Source organism: Eptesicus fuscus, chromosome 5, assembly GCF_027574615.1.
Source record: "Eptesicus fuscus isolate TK198812 chromosome 5, DD_ASM_mEF_20220401, whole genome shotgun sequence".
In the NCBI taxonomy this organism is placed as follows: Eukaryota; Metazoa; Chordata; class Mammalia; order Chiroptera; family Vespertilionidae; genus Eptesicus; species Eptesicus fuscus.
The window spans coordinates 100,671,946-100,698,663 of NC_072477.1; the positions used below are offsets into that span (position 1 = coordinate 100,671,946).

At 38.8% G+C, this 26,718-nt stretch overlaps 1 protein-coding gene across 2 annotated transcripts in view; it reads left to right on the top strand.

The window, feature by feature from the left end:
- Positions 1–26,718, top strand: part of LOC114227992 (coiled-coil domain-containing protein 7-like) — a 245,064-nt gene that overhangs the window by 118,736 nt on the left and 99,610 nt on the right. For both annotated transcript variants that reach the window (XM_054716617.1, XM_054716618.1), the window contains exons 17-19: positions 8,322–8,405; positions 18,872–18,955; positions 21,284–21,403. In XM_054716617.1, the coding sequence (XP_054572592.1) occupies positions 8,322–8,405; positions 18,872–18,955; positions 21,284–21,403 (288 nt within the window). The remainder of the gene's footprint in view (positions 1–8,321; positions 8,406–18,871; positions 18,956–21,283; positions 21,404–26,718) is intronic.

The following is a 26,718-nucleotide window of genomic DNA, read 5'->3' on the forward strand; positions in this document are numbered from 1 at the left end:
GCATAGGCAAGCCTCAGATGGCAGCTGTCCAGCCAATGCCCGAGGCATAGGCAAACCTCAGTTGTCAGCTGTTCAGCCTCCCAGGGCCAGGTTGAGGCACAGGCAAGCCTCGAATGGTGGCTGCCCAGCCACCCAGGGCCGTCTGAGGCTCAGGTAACCAGGACTGGCCAATGCTTGTGCTGCTGACAGTGGCAGCAGCAGAGGTGTGATGGGGCATTGCCTTCTCCTGATCACTGGGTCACCTTCCACCCCTGAGGGCTCCCGGATTGTGAGAGGGGGCAGGCCAGGCTGAGGGACACCCCCCCTAGTGATAATAATAGTGTGCCTGGGAATAAATTTAACCAAGAAGGTAAAATGCCTATACTCATAAAACTATAAGACATTGAATAAACAAATGTTGAAAGATACTAATTAGTTAAAGCTTGTACTGTGCTCATGATTTGGTAGAGTTAACATCATTAAAATGTCCATACTACCCAATGCAATCTATAGATACAAAACAATCCCTATTAAAATACCAATAGCATATTTCACAGATCTAGAACAAATATGCCAAAAATTTATATGGAATCAAATAAGACCCCAAATAGCCTCAGCAATCTTGAGAAAGAAAAACAAAGTTGGAGGGATCACAATATCAAGACATAAAACTATACTCAAAGCCATTGCAATAAAAACAGCCTCATAGTAGCACAAGAACAGGCAAATAAATCAATGGAAAATAACATAGGTCCCTGAAAACAACCTATGCCTCTTTGATCAATTAATATTTGAAAAAATAGTCAACAGCATACAATGGAGACGGTCTCTTTAATAAATAGTGTGGGGAAAATTAAACTGGTACATGCAAAAAAAAATACAGCTTGACCACCAATTTACACTGTACACAAGAATAAACTCAAAATGGATAAAAGATTTACTAGTAAATGTAAGTCACAAAACCATGAAAATCCTATAAGACACAAGCAGTAAAATCTCAGACAGCTCATATAATAATATTTTTGCCAACAATCTTCTAGTGCAATAAAAAGAGGCAAAAACGAACATTGGACTACATTAAGCTAAAAATCTTCTGCACAGTAAAAGAAACCATCAGTAAAATGAAAAGAGAACCACTGTATGGATTGCCAATGATACATCTGATAAGGAGTTAATTTCCAAAATATATAAAGAACTTATACAACTTATACAACTCAACATCAAGAAGATAAGTGGACAAAGAACCTGAATAAACACTTCTCCAAAGAGGACATACAGATGGACAATAGACATATGAAAAAATGTCCAATGTCACCATTCACAATGAAATGCAAATTATGCCTGTAATGAAGTGTCACCTCACACTTGCCAGAATGGCTACCATCAATAAATTAACAAGTGCTGGGAGGATGTAGAGAAAAGGGAAACCTAGTACACTGCTGGTGAGAATACAGACTGGTGCAACCACCATGGAAGACAGTATGGGATTTCCTCAAAAAATGAAAAAATGGAACTGCTTTTTGACCCAGTGATCCCACTTTTGGAAATATATCTTAAGAATCCAAAAACACAAATCAGAAAAAAATATATGCACCTCTATTTCATAGTAGTGTTGTTGATAATAGCCAAGATCTGGAAACAGCCTAAGTGCCCCTCAGTAGATGAGAGAATTAAAAAAGCTGTGGTATAGCCCTAACCAGTTTGGCTCAGTGGATAGTGTCAGCCTGCTGACTGAAGGGTCCCAGGTTCAATTCTGATCAAGGGCACATCCCTGGGTTGTGGGCTCAATGCCCAGTGCAGGGCATGGAAGAGGCATCCAATTAATAATTCTCTCTCATCATTGATGTTTCTATCTATCTCTACCTCGCCCTTTCTATCTGAAATCAATAAAAATATATTTTTTAAAAAGCTGTGGTATATCTATATCATGGAATATTATGCAGCAGTAAAAAAGGAGAATCTCTTACTCTTTGAGATAGCATAGAGGGACCTGGAGAGTATCATGCTAAGTGAAATAAGTCAGTCAGAGAAATACAACTATCACATGATCTCACTTATATATGTAATCTACTGAACAAAATAAACTGATAAACAAAATAGATCCAGAGACATAGGAGCATGGAATAGATTGTGGAATCTCAAAGGGAAGGTAGGGGTGGTTGGGTGAGTGGGAAGAAATTTACCACAGAACTTGTATGCGTATATGCATAACCCATGGACATAGATAATAGGGTGGTGAAGGCCCAGGATAAGGGTTGGGTGCAGGCCATAATGGGTCAATGGGGGAAAACAAGGGACATATGTAATTCTTTCAACAATAAAGATTTAATTTTTTTAAAGCTGTGGTACATTTACACAATGGAATACTACATAGCTAAAAAATGAAAGGAACTCTTACCACTTTTGATAGCATGGTTGGACCTGGAGATCATTATACTAGTGAAATAAGCATGTCAGGGAAAGACAAATATCATAAGATCTCACTTATATGTGGAATCTAATGAAAAATATAAAGGGACAAACAAAATACAACCAGAGGCAGGGATGTATGGAACAGACTGACAGATCTCAGAGCAGAAGGGAGTGAGGTGAATGGAGTGAAATAAGGTATGGAGTGAAATAAGGTGAAGAGAATAGCTAAAGAACGTACATGCATAAACCATAGGCACAGACAGCAGTGTGGACAGGGCTAGAAGGAGGGAGGGTATGGACTAGGTGGCAGTGGGCAAACTGGGGGAGAATGGGAGACATCTGTAATGTCAACAATAAAAATATTTTTTAAAAAAAGAGGTTTAGTCACAAGAATGTTTTGTTTTGAGTAATTTTACAAAAGCAAAATGAAAACAAAGAATATAATTTTAATGTTTTAAGCAAGCCATTGATAAAATATACTATGATTATGACAGGCTGCCAGATATATATTATACAAAAGAATTATGTTACAGAATAATAAGTATATGGAAAGATTAAAAGGAAAAGCTCCAAAATGTTAGAGGTAGTTATGTCTGGGTAAGAATATAGATGATTTTTACTTTTTATATAATACTAGTAGTCCATCGCGTGATATCGCACGCAGTAGGCCACCTGCCGCTTCCACAGGAGAGGGCAAGAACCGCAGTGTATCACCAGGAGCCATGTGGCTTCTGTGGGAGGTGGAGGCAGAAGCAAGCTGCCAGCCCCTCTGTCCCTGTCTGTGTCCCCTCCAGGCTTCATCTGCACACACAACCTCCTCCTGTCTGGTTGTGACCCATTACAGCATCCCAGCCTAATTTGCATATTTCATATATATATGTATGTATGTATGTATGTATGTATGTATATCCTACCTAATAATAGACAAATATGCAAATTGACCATACCTCCAACACACCCACAAGCCATGCCCACCATCCAATCAGAGCAAGCATGCAAATTAACCCAAACCAAGATGGCTACAGCCACAGAGCAAGGTTTCCTAGGTAACAGAGGAAGCCAAGCTTTCCACCTGCCCTTGCCAGGCCTAAGCCTCCACTCAAGCTACAAAGTTTCAATTATAGAAGGTAAACAAATTCAAACAAATGGCGGCAGAATGGAGCTTGAGAGAGCAGGCCAGGGTTGCCACTGGCAACAGGGGAAGCAAAGCTTTCTGCACACCCTGGCCAGGCCCACCCACTTAAGGCAACAAAGTTTCAATTATAACCCCAATACAAATGGCTGCGGGCCGCAGAGGGAGCCCCAGGCTTGGCTCCGCTCCAGGCTACAAAGTTTCAATTGTAGAAGGAAAATAAATTCCAGATACCAGGGCCTCCACTTGGGTTGCCAGGGGGCATGGCCAGCCTGCAAACCACCACAGGCCCCTCGCTCAGGCCGCCCCACGCCCCAAGGGAACCCCCACCTGATCCAGGATGCCCTTCAGGGCAAACCAGCTGGCCCCCACCCCTGTACCAGACCTCTATCCTATCCAATAAAAGAGTAATATACAGATTGATCATCACTTCAACACACAATATAGCTGCCCCCACGTGGTCAAAGATCCTGCCCCCATGTGAACACAGGATGGCCACCACAAGATGGCCAGCAGGAGACGGCAGTTGGGAGGCACCCAGCCTGCAAGGGGGGGGCAGTTGAGAAGGACCAGGCCTGCAAGGGAGGGCAGTTGAGAGGGACCAGGCCTGCAAGGGAGGGCAGTTGGAGGTGATCAACCCTGCAGGAGAGGGCAGTTAGGGGTGACCAGGCCAGCAGAGGAGGGAAGTTGGGGGCAAATAAGCTGGCAGCGGAGTGATTAGGGGCTGAGCAGGCTGGCAGGTAGAAGAAGTTAGGAAGAGCAGGCAATCAGGAAGGCAGGCAGGCAAGCAGTTGGGAGCCAGCAGTCCTGGATTGTGAGAGGGGTCCCATATTGGAGAGGGTACAGGCTGGGCTGAGGGACAACCCCCCTCCATGCACAAATTTCGTGCACCGGACCTCTAGTATATATATAAATATATATAGTACATATATATATATGTACTAAATTTATTTTGATAAGTATGCATTATATTTTAATAAACCAAAATGGCACAAAAAATTGAATGTGATACAAAGTCTTAAATAAATAAAAAGAGAGAGAATTCTTTGATTGCAGGCCCACTTTACAAGAAATGATATAGAAAGAATGTCTTTTTAATAAATGGTATTGGGAAAATGGGATAGGTATATGCAAAAAATTGAAATTAGACCTCCAACTTACACCATACACAAGAATAAATTCAAATGGATAAAATACTTAAATTCTTGAAAGAAACCATAGGCAGCAAAATCTCAAACATTTCCTACAGCATTATTTTCACCAATACATCTCTTAGCACAAGAGAAACAAAAAAATAAAAAATGAGCAAATGAGACTACATCCAACTAAAAAGCTTCTGCACAACTCACATTTAAGTCTTTACCCACTGTGAGTTAATTCTTGTGTATGGTGTAAGTTGATGGTCCAGTTTCAGTTTTTCTGCATGTACCTGTCCATTTATTGAAGAGACTGTCTTGACTCCATTGTATGTTCATGCCTCCTTTGTCAAATATTAATTGAGCTTAATGGCTTGGGTCAATTTCTGGGTTCTCTGTTCTGTTCCATTAATCTATATGCCTATTCTTGTGTCAATACCAGGCTGTATTGACTACAGTGACTGTGTAATATAACTTTGATATATGGAATTTTGACCCCTCCAACTTTGTTTTTTCTCACAATTGCTGTGGCTATTTGGGGTCTTTTTTGTTTCTATATATATTTGTTCTAGATCTGTAAAATATGCAGTTGGTATTTTAATTTGAATCTATAGATTGCTTTGGGTAGTATGGACATTATAATAATGTTGATTCTACCAATTCATGAACACAGTATATTCTTCCACTTGTTTATATCTTCCTCTATCTCTTTTTTCAACATCTTGTAATTTTCTAAATATAGGTCTTTTACCTCCTTAGTAAAGTTTATTCCTAAGTATCTTAATTTTTGTTGCAATTGTAAATGGGATTGTTTGTTTAGTGTCTCTTTCTGAGAGATCATATGTATGTATTATCATGGATATCTGGGTGTTAATTTTATATCTTGATATATTGCTGAATTCATTTATTAAATTTAGTAGTTTTTTGGTGAAGTCTAGATTTTCTAAATACAATATCATGTCATCTGCAAATAACAACTTAAGTGTAAGTTGTGAAACCAAAAACATCCTAGAGAAAACCATAGGCAGCAAAATCTTAGACATCTCTCATGGCAATATGTTTATGAATACATCTACTAGGGCAAGGAAAATAAGAAGAAAATAAATAAATGGGACTACATAAAAATAAAAAGCTTATGCACAGCAAAAGAAATCATCAACAAAATGAAAAGAGACCTCACTGCATGAGGGAACATATTTACCAATGATACATCAGATGAGAGGTTACTTTCCAAAATATATAAGGAACTCATATGACTTAACAAAAGACAGACAAACAATCCAATTTAAAAATGAGCAAAATACCAAAATAAACACTTCTCCAAAGTGGACATACCAGATGGACAAAAGACATATGAAAAAATGCTCAAACTTACTGATCATCAGTGAGATGCAAATTAAAATGACAGTGAGGTATCACCTCACACCTGTCAGGATGGCTACCATCTACAAATCAGCAAATAATAAGTGCTGGCAAGGATGTGGAGAATAAAGAACCCTAGTACACTACTGGTGGGGATGCAAACTGGTGCAGCCATTATGGAAAATAGTATGGAGTTTCCTCAAAAAATGAAAAATTGAACTGCCATTTGACCCAGTGATCCCACTTCTGAGAATATACCCTAAGAAACCCAAAAGATGAATCAGAAAGAATATATAGCAGCATAATTTACAATATCTAAGATCTGGAAACAGCCCAAGTCTCCATCAGGAGATGAATGGATAATAAAGCTGTGATACATTGATACCATGGAATACTATGCAGCAGTAAAAAAGAAGAAGGGTCTTTTTCCCTTTGAGACAGCATGGAGGGACCTGAAGACTATTATACTAAGTGAAATAAGCCAATCAGAGAAAGACAAGTGTCACGTGATCTCACTCATATATAGAATCTAATGAACAAAATAAACTGATGAACAAAATAGATCCAGAGACATAGAAGCATAGAACAGACTATGGAATTTCAGAGTTGAAGGTAGGGGTGGTTGGGTGAGTGGGAAGAGATTAACCACAGAACTTGTATGCATATATGCATAACCCCATGGACACAGATGATAGAGTAGTGAAGGCCTGGGGTGAGGGTGGGTGCAGGCTATAAGGGGTCAATGGGGAGAGAAAGGAGACATCTATAATACTTTCAACAACATAGATTTTTTAAAAAGCTTCTGCGTAACAAAAGAAACCAACAACATGAAAAGGTAGTCTACTGTATGGAAGAACATATTCACCAATGATACCTCTGATAAGGGGTTAATTTCCAAACTATATAAAGAACTTATACAACCCAACTCCAAAGAGACAATCAGATTTTTTTAAATGGGCAAAGTACCTGAACATACACTTCTCCAAAGAGGACATACAGACAGCCAGTAGACATATTTTAAAATGCTCAAAGTCACTAATCATCAGATAGATGCAAATTAAAACACCTTGAGATATCACCTCACAACTGTCAGAATGGCTACTATCAATAGATAAACAAACAAGTGCTGGAGAAGATGTGGAGAACAGAGAACCCTAGTACACTACTGTGGAAAACAGTATGGAGTTTCCTCAAAAAATTAAAAATGGAACTGCCTTTTGATCCAGCAATCCCTCTTCTGGGGATATATCCTAAGAATCTTGAAACACCAGTCAGAAAAAAATATATGCACCCCTATTTTATAGCATCATTATTTACAATAGCTAAGATCTGGAAACAGCCAAAGTGCCCATCAGTAGATGAATTGATAAAAATTCTGTGATACATTTATACCATGGAATACTATGCAGTAGTAAAAAGAGGTCTCTTACCCTTTGAGACAGCATGGAGGGACCTGGAAAGTATTATACTAAGTGAAAGAAGCCAGTCAGAAAAAGACAAGTTACTACATGATCTCACATTGTATGTGGAACCTAATGAGCCAATACACTGATGATCAAAATAGACCCAGAGATATGGATACATGGAACAAACTGACAGATCTCAGAGGAGAGGGGGCTGGAAGAGACAAGAAGAGTTTAACCAAGGACCTTAAATGCATATATGCATAGACCATGGACACAGACTATCAAGTACTGAAGGTATGGGGTGGGCAAGGTCTGGGTGGAGATGGGCTAGGCAGGGGTGTGGGGGGTTGGGGACATCTATAATACTGTCAAAATTTTTAAAAAAGAAAAAGAAAGCAGTGGTAGGAATTTGTGAAATAAGAAAATTGTGCGTCTTAATAGATTATAGGTTTCTCCACCACATACCTTTTTTGCTCATAGTTTTAAAACCAATCTGCCTGATTATCTAAGAATTTTTTCTCCCTCAGTTCAAATGAATCAATTCTTCTTTTTGTTTATTAGAGGAAGACAAAGGAATAACACATGCCTGCTAAGGTTGTCCTGTCATGTGTTGCTATAACTGGTGTTACTTTCACAAATGTCATAACTTACTATGGCAAAGTTGTTCTGCCCAATCCAGTGTGTCTTTGGCTTTGCTAATGATGCCCCATTTGGACTTCACCTCTGCTTAGATTGCTGTGGTGATATGTATGTACTGCCATGGTGATATTCATGTTCTCAGTCATTTTGCCAAATTTAGTTATTTCATTATAATCCTCTTATAATAAAAAATACTATTTTTAGTACTACAACCTTCACACTCACATACTTGTTAATAATTGTCTATTTTTATAGAGTCTGATACAGAACAAATACTGGATGCTGCTGGAAGAAGTATAATAAAGGCGAAAGTCAAGACACAACCAAAGAGTCATGCTGGTAAGAACAAGAATATTTCAAGTCTATTTATGGTTTATCTTCTCAGAAATTTAAGTTTGGATCTTAAATGACCACAGTACCTATCCTACATAATAAAAAGGTAATATGTAAATTACCATCACTCCACTACGCCCACGATTGGGCCAGCAGGAGACACAGGGGGCGGGACTCGGGGTGGCTGGGGTGGTGATTGGGCCAGCAGGACGCTGAGCTCGCGTTGCCAGGGGCGGCTCTAGCTCAGCGTCTGCACCACCGGGAGGAGCCGGGCATTTGGAGGTTTGGAGGCCGCGCGGGTGGGCGGGCGCGGCTCCCGGGGGAGGAGTCTGGCAGCAGTTGGGCCACAGGAGCACACGGTGGTGTCCCGGTGTCCAAGGACTCGGGTTTCCACAAAGGCAGAGGAGGCAGCGGCGGCCCCAGCCTTCCTGGGCGGGAGGCGAAGGCAAGACCCCTGCCTGGGCTCCGGCTGAGGGAGGACCACGCCCCCGCCCCGCCTCACCCTAGGGGCCCAGGGACTTCGGAGCTGCCAGCCACACCGGTCCTGATCAGCGGACAGACAGCCTACACGTGCATGATTAAATCATGCACTGGGCCTCTAGTATGCTAATATTTTTCATATTTTTTTTTTCTTCATTTCGGAGTGAGGAAGGGAGAGAGAGACAGACAGACAGAAACATCAATGATGAGAGACAAACATCGATTGGCTGCCTCCTGACCACCCACCAGAGATCAAGCCTATTACCTAGGCATATGCCCTGACTGGGAATTGAACCATGACCTCTTGGTTCATGGGTCGATGTCAATCACTGAACCACACCGGCATGGCACCTATATGCTATTATTACATGGTAGAACTTCATAATTTCCCTTTATAATTAATGGAATTCTAGCAGTTAAATCAGTAGATAATTAGCTACATAATGTGTTTTAGTACTCATCCGTTTAAAGTGATCCATAAAAAAAAACACACAATATTGCTGTGAGCTTGAAATATGGTTGTTGGAAGCCTATAAAATGCTATTCTACTCACAGTCTTTTTCAGATCCTATCAGATAGTTGCATTGTACTTGCAAAGGCAGAAAAGCTACCTGATGAATGGGATTAGACGAGGAATTTAGAAAAGGGACATTGCATCAGTTATTAAGTCCATCCATGTGATTAAACTATCAGGCAAATTTGTAATATCTAAAGTGAAATAGCAACCTTTAGGAGTTTTTCAAATATAGTTTATATTATAATCTACTGTTTCCTGTCCTGTTAGATCAGTGCTTAACACACTTCATCATGATCTTTTACATGGTACCAATGGATGCAGGCAGGTTAACAGAACAATCAGGGAAGGAGACAATCAGAGAAAGGCTTTTATAACACCAGTCATCCAAAGGTGATAGTATTCTTGCCCCAAGTCCATGCCCTCACAGAAACACACTAGAAGCTTGACATAGCAGGGAAAGACACTTCAATAAAATATAAAATAGTCCATCCTTATCACTCAATAAATGACCAGGCACACAATCACAACAAGCCTCCAACTGGGGTGGGGGGAATACAGTACAAAGATTTGCTGCAATACGTTGTGTAAAATGCCCAGTTTTTACCACAAAATATATAAGACCTAAAAAGAGACAGTGAAGTGAAAACTCCAGGGAATATTGGTTTTAAAAAACTTAATAAGGTAGTGGAAGGATATTGTGAAGATGGGAGCTTGTGATTCTTACCATATTGTTTAGCACATATTTTATTTCCTAATCCTTATCCTACCTCCTATCAAATATTCTTTATAATGCCTCCTTGTTTATTTAAGCATCTCTGCATGCTCATTTCTATGGCCCATTCCTTTTTACTTATGCCAGTTAGAAAAAGAACCAGGGAGCCTCAAATATATCTACTAATATCTAATTTTACATTGCTGTAATTCATATTACTTTCACAAAATGTAGTTTTATACTTGTTGAAAGTTGTTCTTTCCTTTTTTATGTGTTTTTATTCATTTTTATAATGATGAAAATCAGGATAGTTTCCATCTCTTTTTTAGAATGCACTAGATGTCTATTTGAGCTGCAAAGGTCATAGTGCAACCTTTAACATTTTTCTTTTTTTTTAATTTCTTTATTGATTACGGTGTTACATATGTGTCCTTATTTCCCCATTATCCCCTTACCCTCCCCCCTCATGCCCTCACCCGTCTGTTGTCTGTGTTCATTGGTTAGGCTTCTATGCATGCATACAAGTCCTTTGGTTGTTTTTTCCCCCTTACCACCACCCTCCTCTACTTTCCCTCTGAGGTTTAATGGTCTGATCGATGTTTCTCTGTCTCCCAATCTATTTTTGTTAATCAGATTATGTTGTTCATTATATTCCATAAATGAGTGAGATCATGTGATATTTATGTTTCTCTGCCTGGCTTATATCACTTAGCATAATGCTCTCCAGGGTCATCCATGCTGTTGCAAATGGTAAGAACTCCTTCTTTTTTACCGCAACATAGTATTCCATTGTGTAGATGTACCACAGTTTTTTAATCCACTCATCTGCTGATGGGCACTTAGGCTGTTTCCAAATCTTAGCTATTGTAAATTGTGCTGCTATTAACATAGGGGTGAATATGTCCTTTCTAATTGGTGTTTCTAGTTTCTTGGGATATATTCCTAAAAGTGGGATCACTGGGTCAAATGGGAGTTCCAATTTTAGTTTTTTGAGGAAACTGCATACTGTTCTCCACAGTGGCTGCACCAGTCTGCATTCCCACCAGCAGTGCACAAGGGTTCCTTTTCCTCCGCATCCTCTCCAGCACTTGTCGTTTGTTGATTTGTTGATGATAGCCCTTCTGACAGGTGTGAGATTGTACCTCGTTGTCATTTTTATTTGCATCCCTCGGATGATGAGTGACTTTGATCATGTTTTCATGTGACTCTTGGCCTTCCTTTTGTCTTCTTTAGAAAAGTATCTATTTAGGTCCATTGCCCATTTTTTTGATTGGGTTGTTTATCTTCCTTTTGGTGAATTATATGAGTTCCCTGTAGATGTTGGAGATTAAACCCTTATTGGTGATAACATTGGCAAATATGTTCTCCCATGCAGTGAGCTTTCTTGATGTTTTGATGATGATTTCTTTTGCTGTGAAAAAGCTTTTTATTTTGATGTAGTCCCATTTGTTTATTTTCTCTTTAGTTTCCATTGCCCTAGGAGCAGTATCAGTGAAAAATTACTTTGGCATATGTCTGAGATTTTTCTGCCTGTGGATTCCTCTAGTATTTTTATGGTTTCCCGTCTTATGTTTAAATCCTTTATCCATTTTGAGTTTATTTTTGTGTATGGTGTAAGTTGGTGGTCTAGTTTCATTTTTTGCATGTATCTGTCCAATTTTACCAACACCATTTATTAAAGAGACTGTCTTGACTCCATTATATGTTCATGCCTCCTTTGTCAAATATTAATTGAGCATAGTGGCGTGGGTCAATTTCTGGGTTCTCTATTCTATTCCATTGATCTATATGTCTGTTCTTGTGCCAGTACCAGGCTGTTTTGAGAATAGTGGCTTTGTAATACAGCTTGATATCTGGTATTGAGATCCCCCCTACTTTGTTCTTCTTTCTCAGGATTGCTGCAGCTATTTGGGGTCTTTTCTTATTCCAGATGAATTTTTGGAAAGTTCATTCTAGGTCTGCAAAATATGCAGTTGGTATTTTAATGGGGAGTGCATTGAATCTGTAGATTGCTTTGGGTAGTATGGACATTTTAATAATGTTGATTCTACCAATCCATGAACACGGTATGTTCTTCCATTTGTTCATGTCTTCCTCTATCTCTTTTTTCAGTGTTCTATAGTTTTCCACATATAGGTCTTTTACCTCCTTAGTTAAGTTTATTCCTAGGTATCTTAATTTTTTTTGTTGTTGAGATGTTAAATGGGATTGCTTTTTTAGTCTCTCTTTCTGTAAGTTCACTATTGGTATATAGAAATGCCATAGATTTCTTGGAGTTAATTTTGTATCCTGCTACATTGCCAAATTCATTTATTTAGTCTAATAATTTTTGATGGAGTCTTTAGGGTTTTCTATGTACAGTATCATGTTATCTGAGAAGAAGAACACTTTTACTTCTTCTTTTCCAATCTGGATGCATTTTATTTCTTCTCATTGATCGCAATGGCTAGTACTTCCAGTACTATGTCAAATAGGAGTGATGAGAGTGGGCATCCCTGTCTTGTTCCTGTTCTTAGGGCAAATGGTTTTAGTTTTTGCCCATTGAGTATGATGTTGGCTGTGGGTTTTTCATATATGGCTTTTATTATGGTGAGGCATGATCCTTCTATTCCCACCTTGCTGAGAGTTTTTATCAAGAAAGGGTGTTGGATTTTGTCAAATGCTTTTTTCTGCATCAATTGATATGTGGTTTTTATCTCTCAGTTTTTTAATGTGATGTATCAAGTTTATTGATTTGCGGATATTGTACCATCCTTGCATCCCTCGGATAAATCCTACTTGGTCATGGTGTATGATCTTTCTAATGTACTGCTAGATCTGATTTGCTAGAATTTTGTTGAGGATTTTGGCATCTATGTTCATGAGGGATATTGGCTTGTAATTCTCTTTCATTGTGTTGACTTTATCTGGTTTTGGTATTAGGGTGATTCTAGCTTCATAGAATGAGCTTGGAAGTGTTCCTTCTTCTTGAATTTTTTGGAATAGTCTTAGGAGGATAGGTTTTAGTTCTTCCTTGAATGTTTGGTAAAACTCCCCTGTGAAGAAGCTGTCTGGCCCCGGGCATTTGTTTGCTGGAAGCTTTTTATTGACTGCTTCAATTTCTTCCATAGCTATTGGCCTATCGAGATGTTTAGATTCTTCCTGATTGAGTTTTGGAAGGTTGTATTTTTCTAGGAATATGTCCATTTCCTCCAGGTTGTCCAGTTTGTTGGAATAGAGTTGTTCATAGTATTTCTTAACAGTCCTTTGTATTTTGGTGGGGTCTATTGTTTTTTCTCCTCTTTCATTTCTGATTTTGTTTATTTGGGTCCTCTCTCTTTGCTTCTTGGTGATCCTGGCTAGAGGTTCATCAAACTTGTTTATCCTTTCAAAGAACCAGCTCTTAGTTTTGTTGATCTTTTATATTGTTTTTTTGGTCTCTATGTCGTTTATCTCTGCTCTGATCTTTATTATTTCCTTCCTTCTGCTTACAGTGGGCTTTTCTTGTTGATCTCTTCCTAACTCTTTGAGTTGTAGGGTTAGGTAGATTATTACCATTATTTCTTGTTTTTTGAGGTAGGCCTGTAGCGCTATCAATTTCCCTCTCAGGACTGCTTTCATTGTGTCCCATAGATTTTGGATTGATGTGTTTTTATTGTCAGTAGTGTCCAGGATATTTTTAATTTCTTCTTTGCTCTCTTTGGTAACCCAATCACTGTTTAATAGCTTGCTATTCAGCTTCCAAGTGTTTGAATTTTGGGGGCTGTTTTATTTTAGGTTATTTCTAATATTATGCCACTGTGGTCTGAGAAGATGCTTGATATGATTTCAATCTTCTTGAATTTGGGGAGACTTTACTTGTGACCCAATATGTGGTCTATTTTTTAAAATGTTCCATGTGCACTTGAGAAGAACGTATATTCCATGGCTTTGGGATGAAATGTTCTAAAGATGTCAATTAATTCCATCTGATCTAGTGAGTCATTTAGGATTTCTGTTTCTTTGCTGATTTTTTTGTCTAGAGGATTTATTCAGTGATGTCAGTGGTGTATTAAAGTCCCCTACTATGATTTTCTTGTTGTTGATCTCTCCCTTGATATCTTCCAGGAGTTTTTTTTTTATGTATTTGCGTGCTCCTCCATTGGGTGCATATATGTTTACCAGAGTTATATCCTCTTGTTGTATCAATCCCTTTAGTATTATGAAATGGCCTTCTGTATCTCTTGATATGGCCTTCACTTTGAGGTCTATTTTGTCAGATATAAGTATTGCTACCCCAACTTTTTTTTTTTAATTTCCATTTGCCTGAAAGATATTTTTCCATCCCTTCACTTTCTTTATGTGTGAGTCCCTTGTTCTAAGGTGGATCTCTTGTAGACAGCATATATATGGGTCATGTTTTTTTATCCATTCACTCACTCAATGTCTCTTGATTGGTGCATTTAGTCCGTTTATGTTTAAAGTTATTATTGAAAGGTAATTGTTTGTAGCCATTTTTATTTTCTGTGCCTGTGTTCTTTTTTACTTTTTTATTTCTTCATTTTACACACGTCCCTTTAGCATTTCTTGCATTGCTGGCTTGGTAGTGATAAAGTCCCTTAGCCTTTTTTTTGTCAGTGAAGCTGCTTATTTCCCCTTCAATTTTGAATGATAACCTTGCTGGATTCAATCTCTTATTTTGCATCACTTTATAAATTTCCTTCCATTATATTCTGTCCTGGCGTGTTTCTGTTGAGAAATCATTTGATAATCTAATGGGAGCTCCCTTGTATGTAATTTTCTGTTTCTTCTCTCTTGCAGCCCTTAGAATTCTCTCTTTGTCCTGAACATTTGCTATCATAATTATGATGTGTCTTGGTGTGGGTCTTTTTGGGTTCATCTTATTTGGGACTCTCTGTGTTACTTTTTTCTTCCCCGCATCAGGTAAGTTTTCTGACATTATTTCTTCAAATAGGTTTTCTAACCCTTGTTCCTCTTCCTGTTGTTCTGGCACCCCTATTATTTGTAAGTTTCTTCATTTCATGTTGTCCCATAGCTGCCTTAGTCTCTCCTCCTGTCTTTTAATTTTTTTCTCCAATTGCAGTTTGGTTTGGGTGCGTTTCGCTTCCCTATCTTCTAATTCGCTAATTCGGTCCTCTGCTTCTCCTAGTCTACTGTTGAAAATTGCCATGGTGTTTTTTATTGCAGCTATATCACTCTTCATTTCTTCTTGATTCTTACATAAGTTATTGATTTTTAAGTTGTTGATTTTTTTCCTCCATCCGATTTATGAACTGTATGACCCTTGTTATGAATTCTTTTTCTGACATATTGCTGACATATTGCTGATTTTCTGACATATTCTGTTTCGCTTAGCTGCTTTCTGGCGATTCCTCCTTTTCTTTCCTTTGGGGGTTTCTTTGTCTACCAATTGATCTAGATGTAGAGTCGTGCAGGGGCTGCTCCTTGGGTGGCAGTGGCTTCTCAGGCTGCGGTTGCTTCTCAGGTGGTCACTGAAGTGGCTCCTCCTCAGTTGGCAGAGGCTCCTCTGGTGGGTGCTGTTAGCAGCAGTGGTGTCTTTTCTGGCTGGTGGGGAAGACTGCTCGCACAGCTGCTGTTCCTTGGATGGGGGGTGGGCTGCTTGCATGGCTTCTGCTCCTCGCACAGGGGTGGACTGCTCACATGGCTCCTGCTCCACAGATCAGGGCTGGCTGCACACTGATGCTGTTCCTCAGATGGGGCTGACTGCTCGTGAGGCTGCCGCTTCTTGGACAGGGAGAGGTTGCTTGCCAGGCTGGTGCTCGTCATATGTGTTCAGGTTCCTCGCACAGCTGCTGATCCTCGGACAGGGGATTGGCTGCTTGCTTGGCTGTTGCTCCTCAGGTGGGAGTGAACTGCACATGCAGCTACTTCTCCTCATATGGCGGTGGTCCGCTCACCCATTTGCTGCTCGTTGGACAGGTCCAGGTTGCGTGTGGCTGTTGCTCCTCAGACTAGTGCGGGCTACACAGGACTGCCACTCCACAGACATGGACAGTCTACTCATGTGGCTGCTTCTCCTCGGATGGGGGCGGGCAGCTCACCCAGCTGCTGCTTGTCGGTTAAGTTCAGGCTGCATGTGGCTGCTGCTCCTTGGACCAGTGCGGGCTGCACAGGACTGCCACTCGTTGGATGTGGGCGGTCTGCTCATTTGGCTGCTGCTCCTTGGTCTGGGGTGGGCTGCTTGGGCAGCTTCTGCTCCTCAAATGGGGGTGGGCTGCTCGCAATGCTGCTGTTCCTTGTACGGGGCCGGGCTGCCCACACAGCTGCTGCTCCTTGGACAGGGGATGGGCTGCTTGTGTGGCTGCTGCTCCTCGGGCAGGATTGTGCTGCACATGTGGCTTCTGCTCCTTGGCTGGGGGCAGGCCACTCAGCCAACTGCTGCTCGTCAGACTGGTGCAGGCTGCGTGTGGCTGCTCCTTCTCGGACCAGTGCAGGCTGCGCAGGTCTGCTGCTCCTTGGATGCAGACGAGCTGCTCAGGTGGCTGCTGCTCTTCGAATGGGTGTGGGCTGCTCCCACCACTGCTGCTCCTCAGATGGGGGCAGGCTGCTTGTGCGGCTGCTGCTCCTTGGACAGGTGCAGGGTGCGGGCTGCCCGCAGCTGCTTCTCATCAAATGGGGGCAGGCTGTGCAGGGCTGCCACTCCTCAAATGTGGGCGGGCTGCTCTTGTGGCTGCTGCTCCTCAGATGGGGCGGGCTGCTCGCGTTGTTGCTGCTCCTCGGACAGGGGAGTGGGCCACTCATACAGCTGCTGCTCCTTGGACAGGGGAGTGGGCCACTTATACAGCTGCTGCTCCTTGGACAGGGGAGTGGGCCACTTATACAGCTGCTGCTCCTTGGACAGGGGAGTGGGCCACTTATACAGCTGCTGCTCCTTGGACAGGGGCAGGCCACATGAGGCTGCTGCTCTTAGGCCTGGGGCAGGCTGCTCATGGGGCTGCTGCTCTTTGGACAGGAGTGGGTTGCTTGTGTGTCTGATGCTCATGTGGTTGCAGTGCCCTGGGCCACTGAGTCTCCTTTGCCAATTCGGGTTGGATGTTATTCGTTTCAGCTGTTCTTTCTATCTGCTCTGGGACAAGGCTCGGGACACATCTGTCTGTTCCACCACCATTTTGTCTCTCCCTTTAATATTTTTCATGGTCTCAAGCATTGCAACAAACACATCCATCCACCTTATAGTGTCAGGTTTATAACAGGTTTGTTACCTTTGGTACTTGCTCTCCTACAACCAACTTTCATTCACAAAACATTAAATACATTGTTTGGCAGAAGTCACCTATTCTAATAATCCCGTTTTCAGTATGAATTCCTCTTTAATAACACTCATATTCTTTCATGTTACCTAATTAGCTTTTAAATTCAGCAAATATCAAATCAAATTAAAAAATCAAGTAGCTGCAATCCCAATGCTGGTACAGTAAAACCTCAATATAATGGACTAATTCAGGCAAGGGGGTATCCATTAAAGCTGAAATTCTGCTATATAATAAAGTAGGTTTTCCAAATGTATATATTAAAAAATTGACAAATTAGGTAATGTTTATCTGTTTTTACTTATGTAGACACATTTGTGTAATTAAAATTAAGTATATATGAAAAGTTTAATTTCACAAAAATTAATACAGTAATTTTAAATTTATACTGAATGTATACATTCACCAGTCTCTGTGAGTAAACAAATGCATATGGCTGGGGCATGGCCTAGAGCAAGTCAGAACATTGGCCAGCCAGCACGTGTTAAAACTACTGCAAAAAGTTGTGCCATGCGACATGGTCATGAGCTAATTATTCACTAAACATTGTTTACACATGGTGACTCTTGGATTTAAATATGTAGACTATAGCTATAGATATGTAATATTTATGTCAGCAAAATTACTACGGTGTTTTCTTCTAACCTATGGCCTATTTGCTAAAATTTGTTAAAAAAAAAAAAGTAACAGTGAATAATAAGAAAATGACATGTTAATTTAATTATAAACAAATGTTGGTTAAAAGCATTTTAAAATTAACAAGGTGTAAATTTTCCCATATGACATATGGACTGGAAATTTTGTTTGTTAAATTCAAAGTCAGTTAAATTGAAGTCTGTGAAATTGAAGATTAACTATATTGCTGTAAATTTTACCCTTTTTACCTCTCTCCAGCTATAATGTATATGTATTAAAGGAACCTGGTAGACACTTGTTCTTAGACCACAGAATATATTATTTTTCTACATCATTGAATGCCCACTTGATTTACAATTACATAGCCTAAAAAGTGCATAAAATAGTCTTGAGAGAGTCAAAGAATTTCTGCCTCATAGTAACTTTCTGTGATGTGGGACCTTGGTTTATGATTTGACTTGTGAACAAAAATGTTATGCTCCACCTCAAGAGGTATACTCTTACAATATGAATATCCACTGAGTATAAACTTGGAGGTTATATTATGAATGTAAACTCACCAAAATGATTTAAGTTTGTATAGGAAATAGCATTGTATATAAAAATGAATGAATTATGGGACATCAGTTTATATGTCAATTTTATCTTGATATGTGTTCTTGATCAAATCACAAAAATATCTAAGCCTCCAAATAATGAGGCTTATATGATTACTAAGAGCTCTTCAAATTCTAAGTTTTTCTGAATGTGCAATGTCAGACGTTGATCATTTTTCTTCTATAGCAAATACTAATTAAGTAGTACCACAGACACAATCACACTTATTTATTAATGGTTACCATAAAAAGTGTTTTTGAAATATGTTTTATGTTTATAGAGACTGATATAGAACCTATGACAGATACGGTTGGAAAAGAAAAAATAATTGCTGAAATCAAGGAACAACTTAGGAGTTATGCTGGTAAGAATAAGAATTTTTCAAGTTTAATATTTATAGATTATGTCTCCTCCAAGATTTAACTAAGTATGGTTCTTTAATAACAACAGTAACTACATGGGTAACATTTTTAATGAATTCCCTGTTATAATTAGCTAAATTCTAGTGTTCACTATCAATAGAAAGCTAGCTAGGTTTTATTGGCTTTAAATCCATCAAATTATAAAGTAATCCATAAAATCCAATGCTCTAATGACCTTGGAATATTTTTGATGTAAATATTTCCAACTGCTATTCCACTCACTTTCTATTGAAAGGATTAGAAAGGAAAGTTGATCTGAATGTGAAAAAGCAAAAGGACTATTTAATATGTGTTATAAGAAGAGAAATATAACCAATAGGCATTGTATTGGATACCAATTCCCTCTAAATAATTAAGTTGGCCCATAAATGTATACCTCTACTAGAGGCCCAATGCACGGATTCATGCACTGGTGGGGTCCCTTGGCCTGGCCTGTGGGGATTGAGCTGAAACTGGCTCTTCAACATCCCCCGAAGGGTCCCAGATTGTGAGAGGGTGATTCCAGGGTGACACAACCTGGAATTAGGCTCCCTCCACTCTGGTTCCCCATGCATCACTCGAGAACGGCAGCTGCCAAGTCACCACAGCTTGGCAGCTCCTGCATTGAGGATCTGTCCCCTGGTGATCATTGAGCATCATAGCTACCAGTCAGATGGTCAAAAGGTTGGACGGTCACTTAGACTTTTATATATATAGACTCTAGCTGTGTTACATATTTCACAAATACAGTACTGTCTTTAGTCCTAGAATAACAGTGTTAGATACATTTCTCTTTGATGCAAGGAATACTGTAGTTATGAACTTTACTGCAGAATTGATGGTGAAAGATAGATTTGGAAGTACCTGAATATTCATATATAAGCACTGTGTTCTCACTGAAATTTAAGATTAGAGCAAGATTTCCAAAACTTTTCTTTTAAATGCTTTATCATTTATTTTATTCTGTTCACACTTTCTGCTTCCAAACAAAGTATTATTAAAAATAGATCAAAAATTATTTACTCAAACAGCTTATAACAGAGAAAATCTGGTGTTGTAAATATAAAATTCTTTGAACCAAGTAATTTTTTTTGTGATTTACTCTAACAAATTTGGTAAATTATGATAAACCATTTTTCTATGTCAATAATTTTCATGTTTTTGCTTAGGTACATCCAGTTACTTATTTTTTTTCTCCCTTTATTGAATTTATTAGGGTAACATTCTATATAATTAAAGGCTAATATGCAAATCAACCAAGCAGCAGAACAACCGGTCGCTATTATGCACACTTGACCACCAGGGGACAGATGCAAAATGCAGGAGCTTCCCCCTGGTGGTCAGTGTGCTCCCACAAGGGGAGTGCCTCTAAGCCAGAAGCCGGGCTCACTGCTGGTGAGTGCAGCGGCGCTGGTGGGAGTCTCTCCCACCTCCGCAGCAGGCACTAAGGAAGGAGAGCGGGCCTAAGTCGTCAGTCGAACATCCCCTGAGGGCTCCCAGACTGCGAGAGGGCACAGGCCAGGCTGAGGGATGTCCCCCCAAGTGCCTGGCCTTTGGGGATCAAGCCTAAACTAGCAGTTAGACATCCCCCAAGGGATGTAGCAGTGTGCTAAGCAGCAAGCGGCCAGGGAGGAGCCTGAGCCAGCACCACACCACTTGCACTCATCCCAGCCTGCTGCGCCTGCTGCGCCTGCTGCTGCTATTCAGTAGTACTGCTGCGGAGTCAAGAGAGGCTCCCTCTGCCACAGCAGTGCTCACCAGCAGTGAGCCCAGCTTCTGGCTAACCACACTGACCACCAGGGGGCAGCTCCTGCATTGAGCATCTGCCCCCTGGTGGTCAGTGTACATCATATCAACTGGTCAACTGGTCGTTCTGGTCCTCCTGGTCGTTCAGTCATAATGGTTGCTTAGGCTTTTATATATATAGATGGTGCATTTATAATTAAATGCTCTAAACAATTAAATGCTCTATTTATTTGATAGAAATTGTCAAGGGGAAAAGAGTTGACAGGAGACTAGATCAAAAATAGAAATGAATACTCTTCTTTAAGGTAAAAATGGGGTTGGTTTAAAGGTCAAAATTAAGGAAAATGCTATCTAAGAACCCAGAGCAAATAAAAGATTAGAAAATGAACGAAGAGTTTATAGAAATTGGAATTATAGACAAATGGCCCATCAAACATATGAATAAAAATTTTTAATTTCAAAAATAAAAAATAATACATGGGAGATAACTAGCCTGCAGAGAGTCATAGTATCTTTGTATAATTTTTTAATTTTTTTAATTTTAGGTGTGAATATCTTTAAAAACAGAGATACATCCACACATCAAGAAGATTTTTTTACCAGGCCTAATGTACCAGCTAAATTGTCACCAAACATCATCAATTTTTCATCCTTTGACAATCAAGGTAAAAAATAATATATAGTAATATAAAATAAGTATCTAATTGCTCAGAATGTTTTATAGTATACTTTTTAATTTTACCCTTTATAAAATACTTAAAACTTCATAAAATACCTAACACATATAAAAATACTACATTCTAATGATTTCCTTTCTATTCTGTTAAAATTACATTACCTCTTTCTCAGCTTTTATCATATGTAGTCATAAGCTATATGTAATGATATTCTATATAAGTATTTTTCAAAATATTTTATTGTGCTCTCTTTACATTTAATTTTTATTATGGAATTCCCACCTTATCTTCTCCCCCACAACACATATATTAAATTAATTTAATTTAATTTTAAAAGTGTACACACACACACACACACACACACACACACGCACATTTTTAGAAGAAATTCCTAACTTAAATGTTTTTATTACCTTTTTGTTCTCTAGAGTATTTTTATGCCTTTGCAGCTACACTCTTTAAAATACATTTTTAAATCTAGCAGTTTTGTTGCTGGAATCAGGACATTTGGGATAGCTAGTCTTCTATAACACCTGTATCCAAACATACGTTCAGTTTCTATTTTATTTTAATTTATTTTTAAAATATTTATTGTTGAAAGTATTAAATAGGTTCTCCTTTTTCCCTCATATACTTATTTCAGCTCACTCCTCTGCCCCAGGCCCTTACCACCACATTATCTGTGTCCACATGTTATGCATATTACGCATACAAGTTCATTGATTGATTTCTTCCTACTCACACTCCCCTGCCTGCCTTCTGATGTTCAAGAGTCATTCAAGCTTCTATGACACTGGGTCTATTTTTGGTCATCAGTTTATTTGGTTCATTAGATTCCACATATGAGTGAGATAATGTGATCCTTATTTTGATCTGACTGGCTTATTTTGTTCATCATAATAATCTCCAGGTCCACGCATGCTGTTGCAAATGGTAAGAGTTCTTTCTTTTTATTGCCTCATAGTATTCTATTGTGTAGATGTACCACAGGATTTTATCCATTCATCTGCTGATGGGCACTTAGGCTGTCTCCAAGTCTTAGCTATTGTAAATTGTGCTAGTATGAACATAGGGGTGCATATATTCTCTCTGAAGAGTGTTTCAGATTTTTTAGGATATATTCTTAGAAGTGGGATAATTGGGTCAAATGGGAGTTCCATTTTTAACTTTTTGAGGAAACTCCATACTGTTTTCTACAGTGGCTGCACCAGTCTGCATTTCGACCAGCAGTGTACAAGGGTTCCCTTTTCTCCACAACATTGCCAACAGTTGTCTTTGGTTCATTTGTTGATGATAGCCATTCTGACAGGTGTGAGGTGATATCTCATTGTCGTTTTGTTTTGCATCTCTCAGATGATTAGTGATTTTGAGCATTTTTTTCATTTGTCTCTTGGCTTTCTGTATGTCCATTTTGGAGAAGTGTCTAGGTTTTTTGCCCATTTTTTAATCGGATCCTTTGTCTTCCATTTGTTAGGTTGTATGAGTTCCACATATATTTTGGATATTAAACCCTTATCAGATATATCATTGGTAAATATGTTCTCCCATACAGTGGGCTCTCTTGTTATTTAGATGATAGTTTCTTTTGCAGTGCAGAAGCTTTATATTTTGATGTGGTCCCATTTGTTTATTTCTCCTTAATTTCCATTGTCCTAAGAGGTGTATCTGTAAACATATTGCTATGAGAGATGTCTGAAATTTTGCTGCCTCTGGTTTCTTCTAAAATTTTTATGGGTTCACTAAGTACATTTAAGTCTTTTATCCATTTTATCCATTTTGAGCTTATTTTTGTGTATGGTGTAAGCTGGTGGTCTAGTTTCCTTTTTATTTTATTTTTTAAATGTATCTGTACAATTTTCCCAGCACCATTTATTTTATATTTATTTATTTTTATTGTTTAAAGTATTACATATGTCTGCTTTTTCCCCTATCGACATCTTCCAGGCCACTCCCATGACCCAGGACAAGTCCACACCAACCCAATGTCCGTGTCCATTGGTTATGCTAATATGCATGCATACAAGTACTTTGGTTGATCTCTTACATCACCCACCCCAACCCTCCCCTGCCTTCTCTCTGAGGTTTGACAGTCTGTTCAGTGCTTCTCTGTCTCTGGATCCATTTTTGTTCATCAGTCTATATTGTTCATTATATTCAACAAATGAGTGAGATCATGTGATATTTATCTTTCCCTAACTGGCTTATTTCGCTTAGCATAATGATCTCTATGTCCATCCATGTTTCTGCAAATGGTAAGAGGTTTTTTTTCCTTTTTTACACCAGCATAGCATTCCACTGTGTAGATGTACATTTTCTAAACCACTCATCTGCTGATGGGTACTTAGGCTGTCTCCAAATCTTAGCTATTGTAAATTGTGCTGCTATGAACATAAGGGTGCATATGTCCTTTCTGATTGGTGTTTCTGTTTTCTTGGGATATATTCTTAGAAGAGGCATTACTGGTTCAAATGAGAGTTCCATTTTTAATTTCTTGAGGAAACTCCAAACTCCACTGTTTTTCCACAGTGGCTGCAACAGTCTGCATTCCCACCAGCAGTGCATGAGGGTTCCTTTTTCTCCACATCCTCACCAGCACTTGTCATTTGTTGATCTGTTGATGACAGCCATTCTGACAGGTGTGAGTTGGTACCTCATTGTTGTTTTGATTTGCATCTCTCAGATGATTAGTGACTTTGAGCACATTTTCATGTGTCTCTTGGCCTTCTGTATGTCCTCATTCAAAAAGTCTCTATTTAGGTCATTTGCCCATTTTTTGATTGGATCCTTTATCTTCCTTTTTTAAGTTGTATGAATTCTCTGTAAATTTTAGAGATTAAACCCTTATTGGAGATAACATTTACAAATATGTTCTTCCGTGCATTGGGCTTTCTTGTTGTTTTGTTGATGGTTTCTTTTGCTGTGCAGAAGTTTTTTATTTTGATGTAGTCCCATTTGTTTATTTTCTCCTTAGTTTCCATTACTCTACAAGCTGTATTGGTAAAGATATTGCTACAACATATGTCTGAGATTTTGTTCCTAATAGATTCTTCTAAGATTTTTATGGTTTCCTGTCTTATGTTTAAGTCCTTTATCCATTTATGAGTTTATTTTTGTGTATGGTGTAAGTTGGTGGTCTAGTTTCATTTTTTTACATGTATCTGACCAATTTTCCCAACACCATTTATTGAAGAAACTGTCTTGACTGCATTGTATGCTCTTGCCTCCTTTGTCAAATATTAATTGAGCATAATGACTTCGGTCTATTTCTGGGTTCTCTGTTCTGTTCCATTGGTCTGTATGCCTGTTCTTGTGCCAGTACCAGGCTATTTTGAGCACACTGGCTTTGTAGTATAACTTGATACCTGGTATTGTGATCCCTCCAACTTTATTCTTCTTTCTCAATATTGCTGCAGCTATTTAGGGTCTTTTTTTGATTCCATAAAAAGTTTTGGAAAGTTTGTTCTTGATATGTGAAAATGGCATTGGTATTTTACTAGGGATTGCATTGAATCTATAGATTGCTTTGGGGAGTATGGCTATTTTAATGATGTTGATTCTACCAATACAGGAACATAGTATATTCTTCCACTTGTTTATATCTTTCTCTAACTCTTTTTCAGTATGCTATAGTTTTCTGAGTCTTTTACCTCCTTGGTTAAGTTTATTCCTAAGTATCTTACTTTTTTGTTGTAATGGTAAATGGGATAGGTTTTGTTTTGTTTTATTTTTAGTTTCTCTTTCTGAGAGTTCACTATTGGTGTATAAAAATGCAATGGATGTTTGGGTGTTAATTTTATATCCTGCTACATTGACAAATTCATTTATTAAATCTAGTAGTATTTTTTATGGAGTCTTTAGGGTTTTCTGCGTACAATATCATGTAATCTGTGAAAAATGACAGTTCTACTTCTTCTTTTCCAACTTGGATGCATTTTAATGTCATCTTCTTCTTGTCTGATCTCTATGGCCAGGACTTCTTGAACTATGTATAGTAAAACTGGTAAAAGAGGAAATTCCTCTTTTGTTCTTGTTCTTAAGGAAAATGGTTTTAGTTTTTGCCCATTGAGTATGATGTTGGCTGTAGGTTTGTCATATATGACCTTTATTATGTTGAGGTATGTTCTCTCTATTTCCACATTGCTGAGAGTTTTTATCAAAAAAGGATGTCTGGCCCTGACTGGTTTGGCTCAGTGGATAGAGCATCGGCCTACGGACTGAAGGGTCCCAGGTTCAATTCCGGTCAAAGGCATGTATCTTAGTTGCGGGCACATCCCCAGTGGGGGGTGTGCAGGAGGCAGCTGATCGATGTTTCCCTCTCATCAATGTTTCTGACTCTCTGTCCTTCTCCCTTCCTCTCTATAAAAAATCATAAAATATATTTTTTAAAAAGGATGTCTGCATCGATTGATATAATCATGTGTGTTTTGTCTTGTAATCTGTTTATGTGCTATGTCACATTTATTGATTTATGAATATTGTACCAGACTTTTATCCCCGGAATAAATGCCACTGGTTATGATATATGAACTTTTTAATGTATTGTTGAATCCAGATTGCTAAAATTTTCTTTTTTTTTGGCATCTTATGTTCATCAGGGATAGTGGCCTGTACTCTTTCTTTGTTGTGTCTTTAACTGATTTTGGAATTAGGGTGATGCTGGACTCATACAAACAGTTTGAAGTGTTCCTTTCTCCTGAATTTTTTGGAAGGGTTTGAGGAGGATAGGTGTTAGTTCTTCTTTGAATATTTGGTAAAACTCCCTCTGTGAATCCATCTGTACCAAGGCTTTTGTTTTCTGGAATTTTTATTTATTACTGCTTCCATTTCATCAGTGGTTAATGGCCTATTCAGGTTTTCTGACTTTTCCTGATTGAGTTTTGGAAGGTTATAATTTTCTAGGAATATGTCTATTTCCTCCAGGTTGTCCCATTTGTTGCAATTAAGTCATTCATAGTATTTTATTACAATCCTTTGTATTTCTGTGGGGTCAGTTGTGATTTCGCCTCTTTCAGTTGTGATTTGTTTATTTGGGTCCTCTCCTTTTGTTTCCTGGTGAGTTTGGCTAGAGGTTCATCAACCTTATTTATCTTTTCAAAGAACCAGCACTTGGTTTTATTGATTTTTTTGTATTATTTGTTTGTTGTTGTTGTTGTTTTTTATCTCTATGTCATTTATTTCTATTTTGATATTTATTATTTCCTTCCTTCTACTTGTTCCTGGCTTTTCTTGTTCTATTTCTAGTTCTTTACATTGTATTACTAGATAACTTATTACCATTTTTTCTTGTGTTTTTTTTTTTTGAG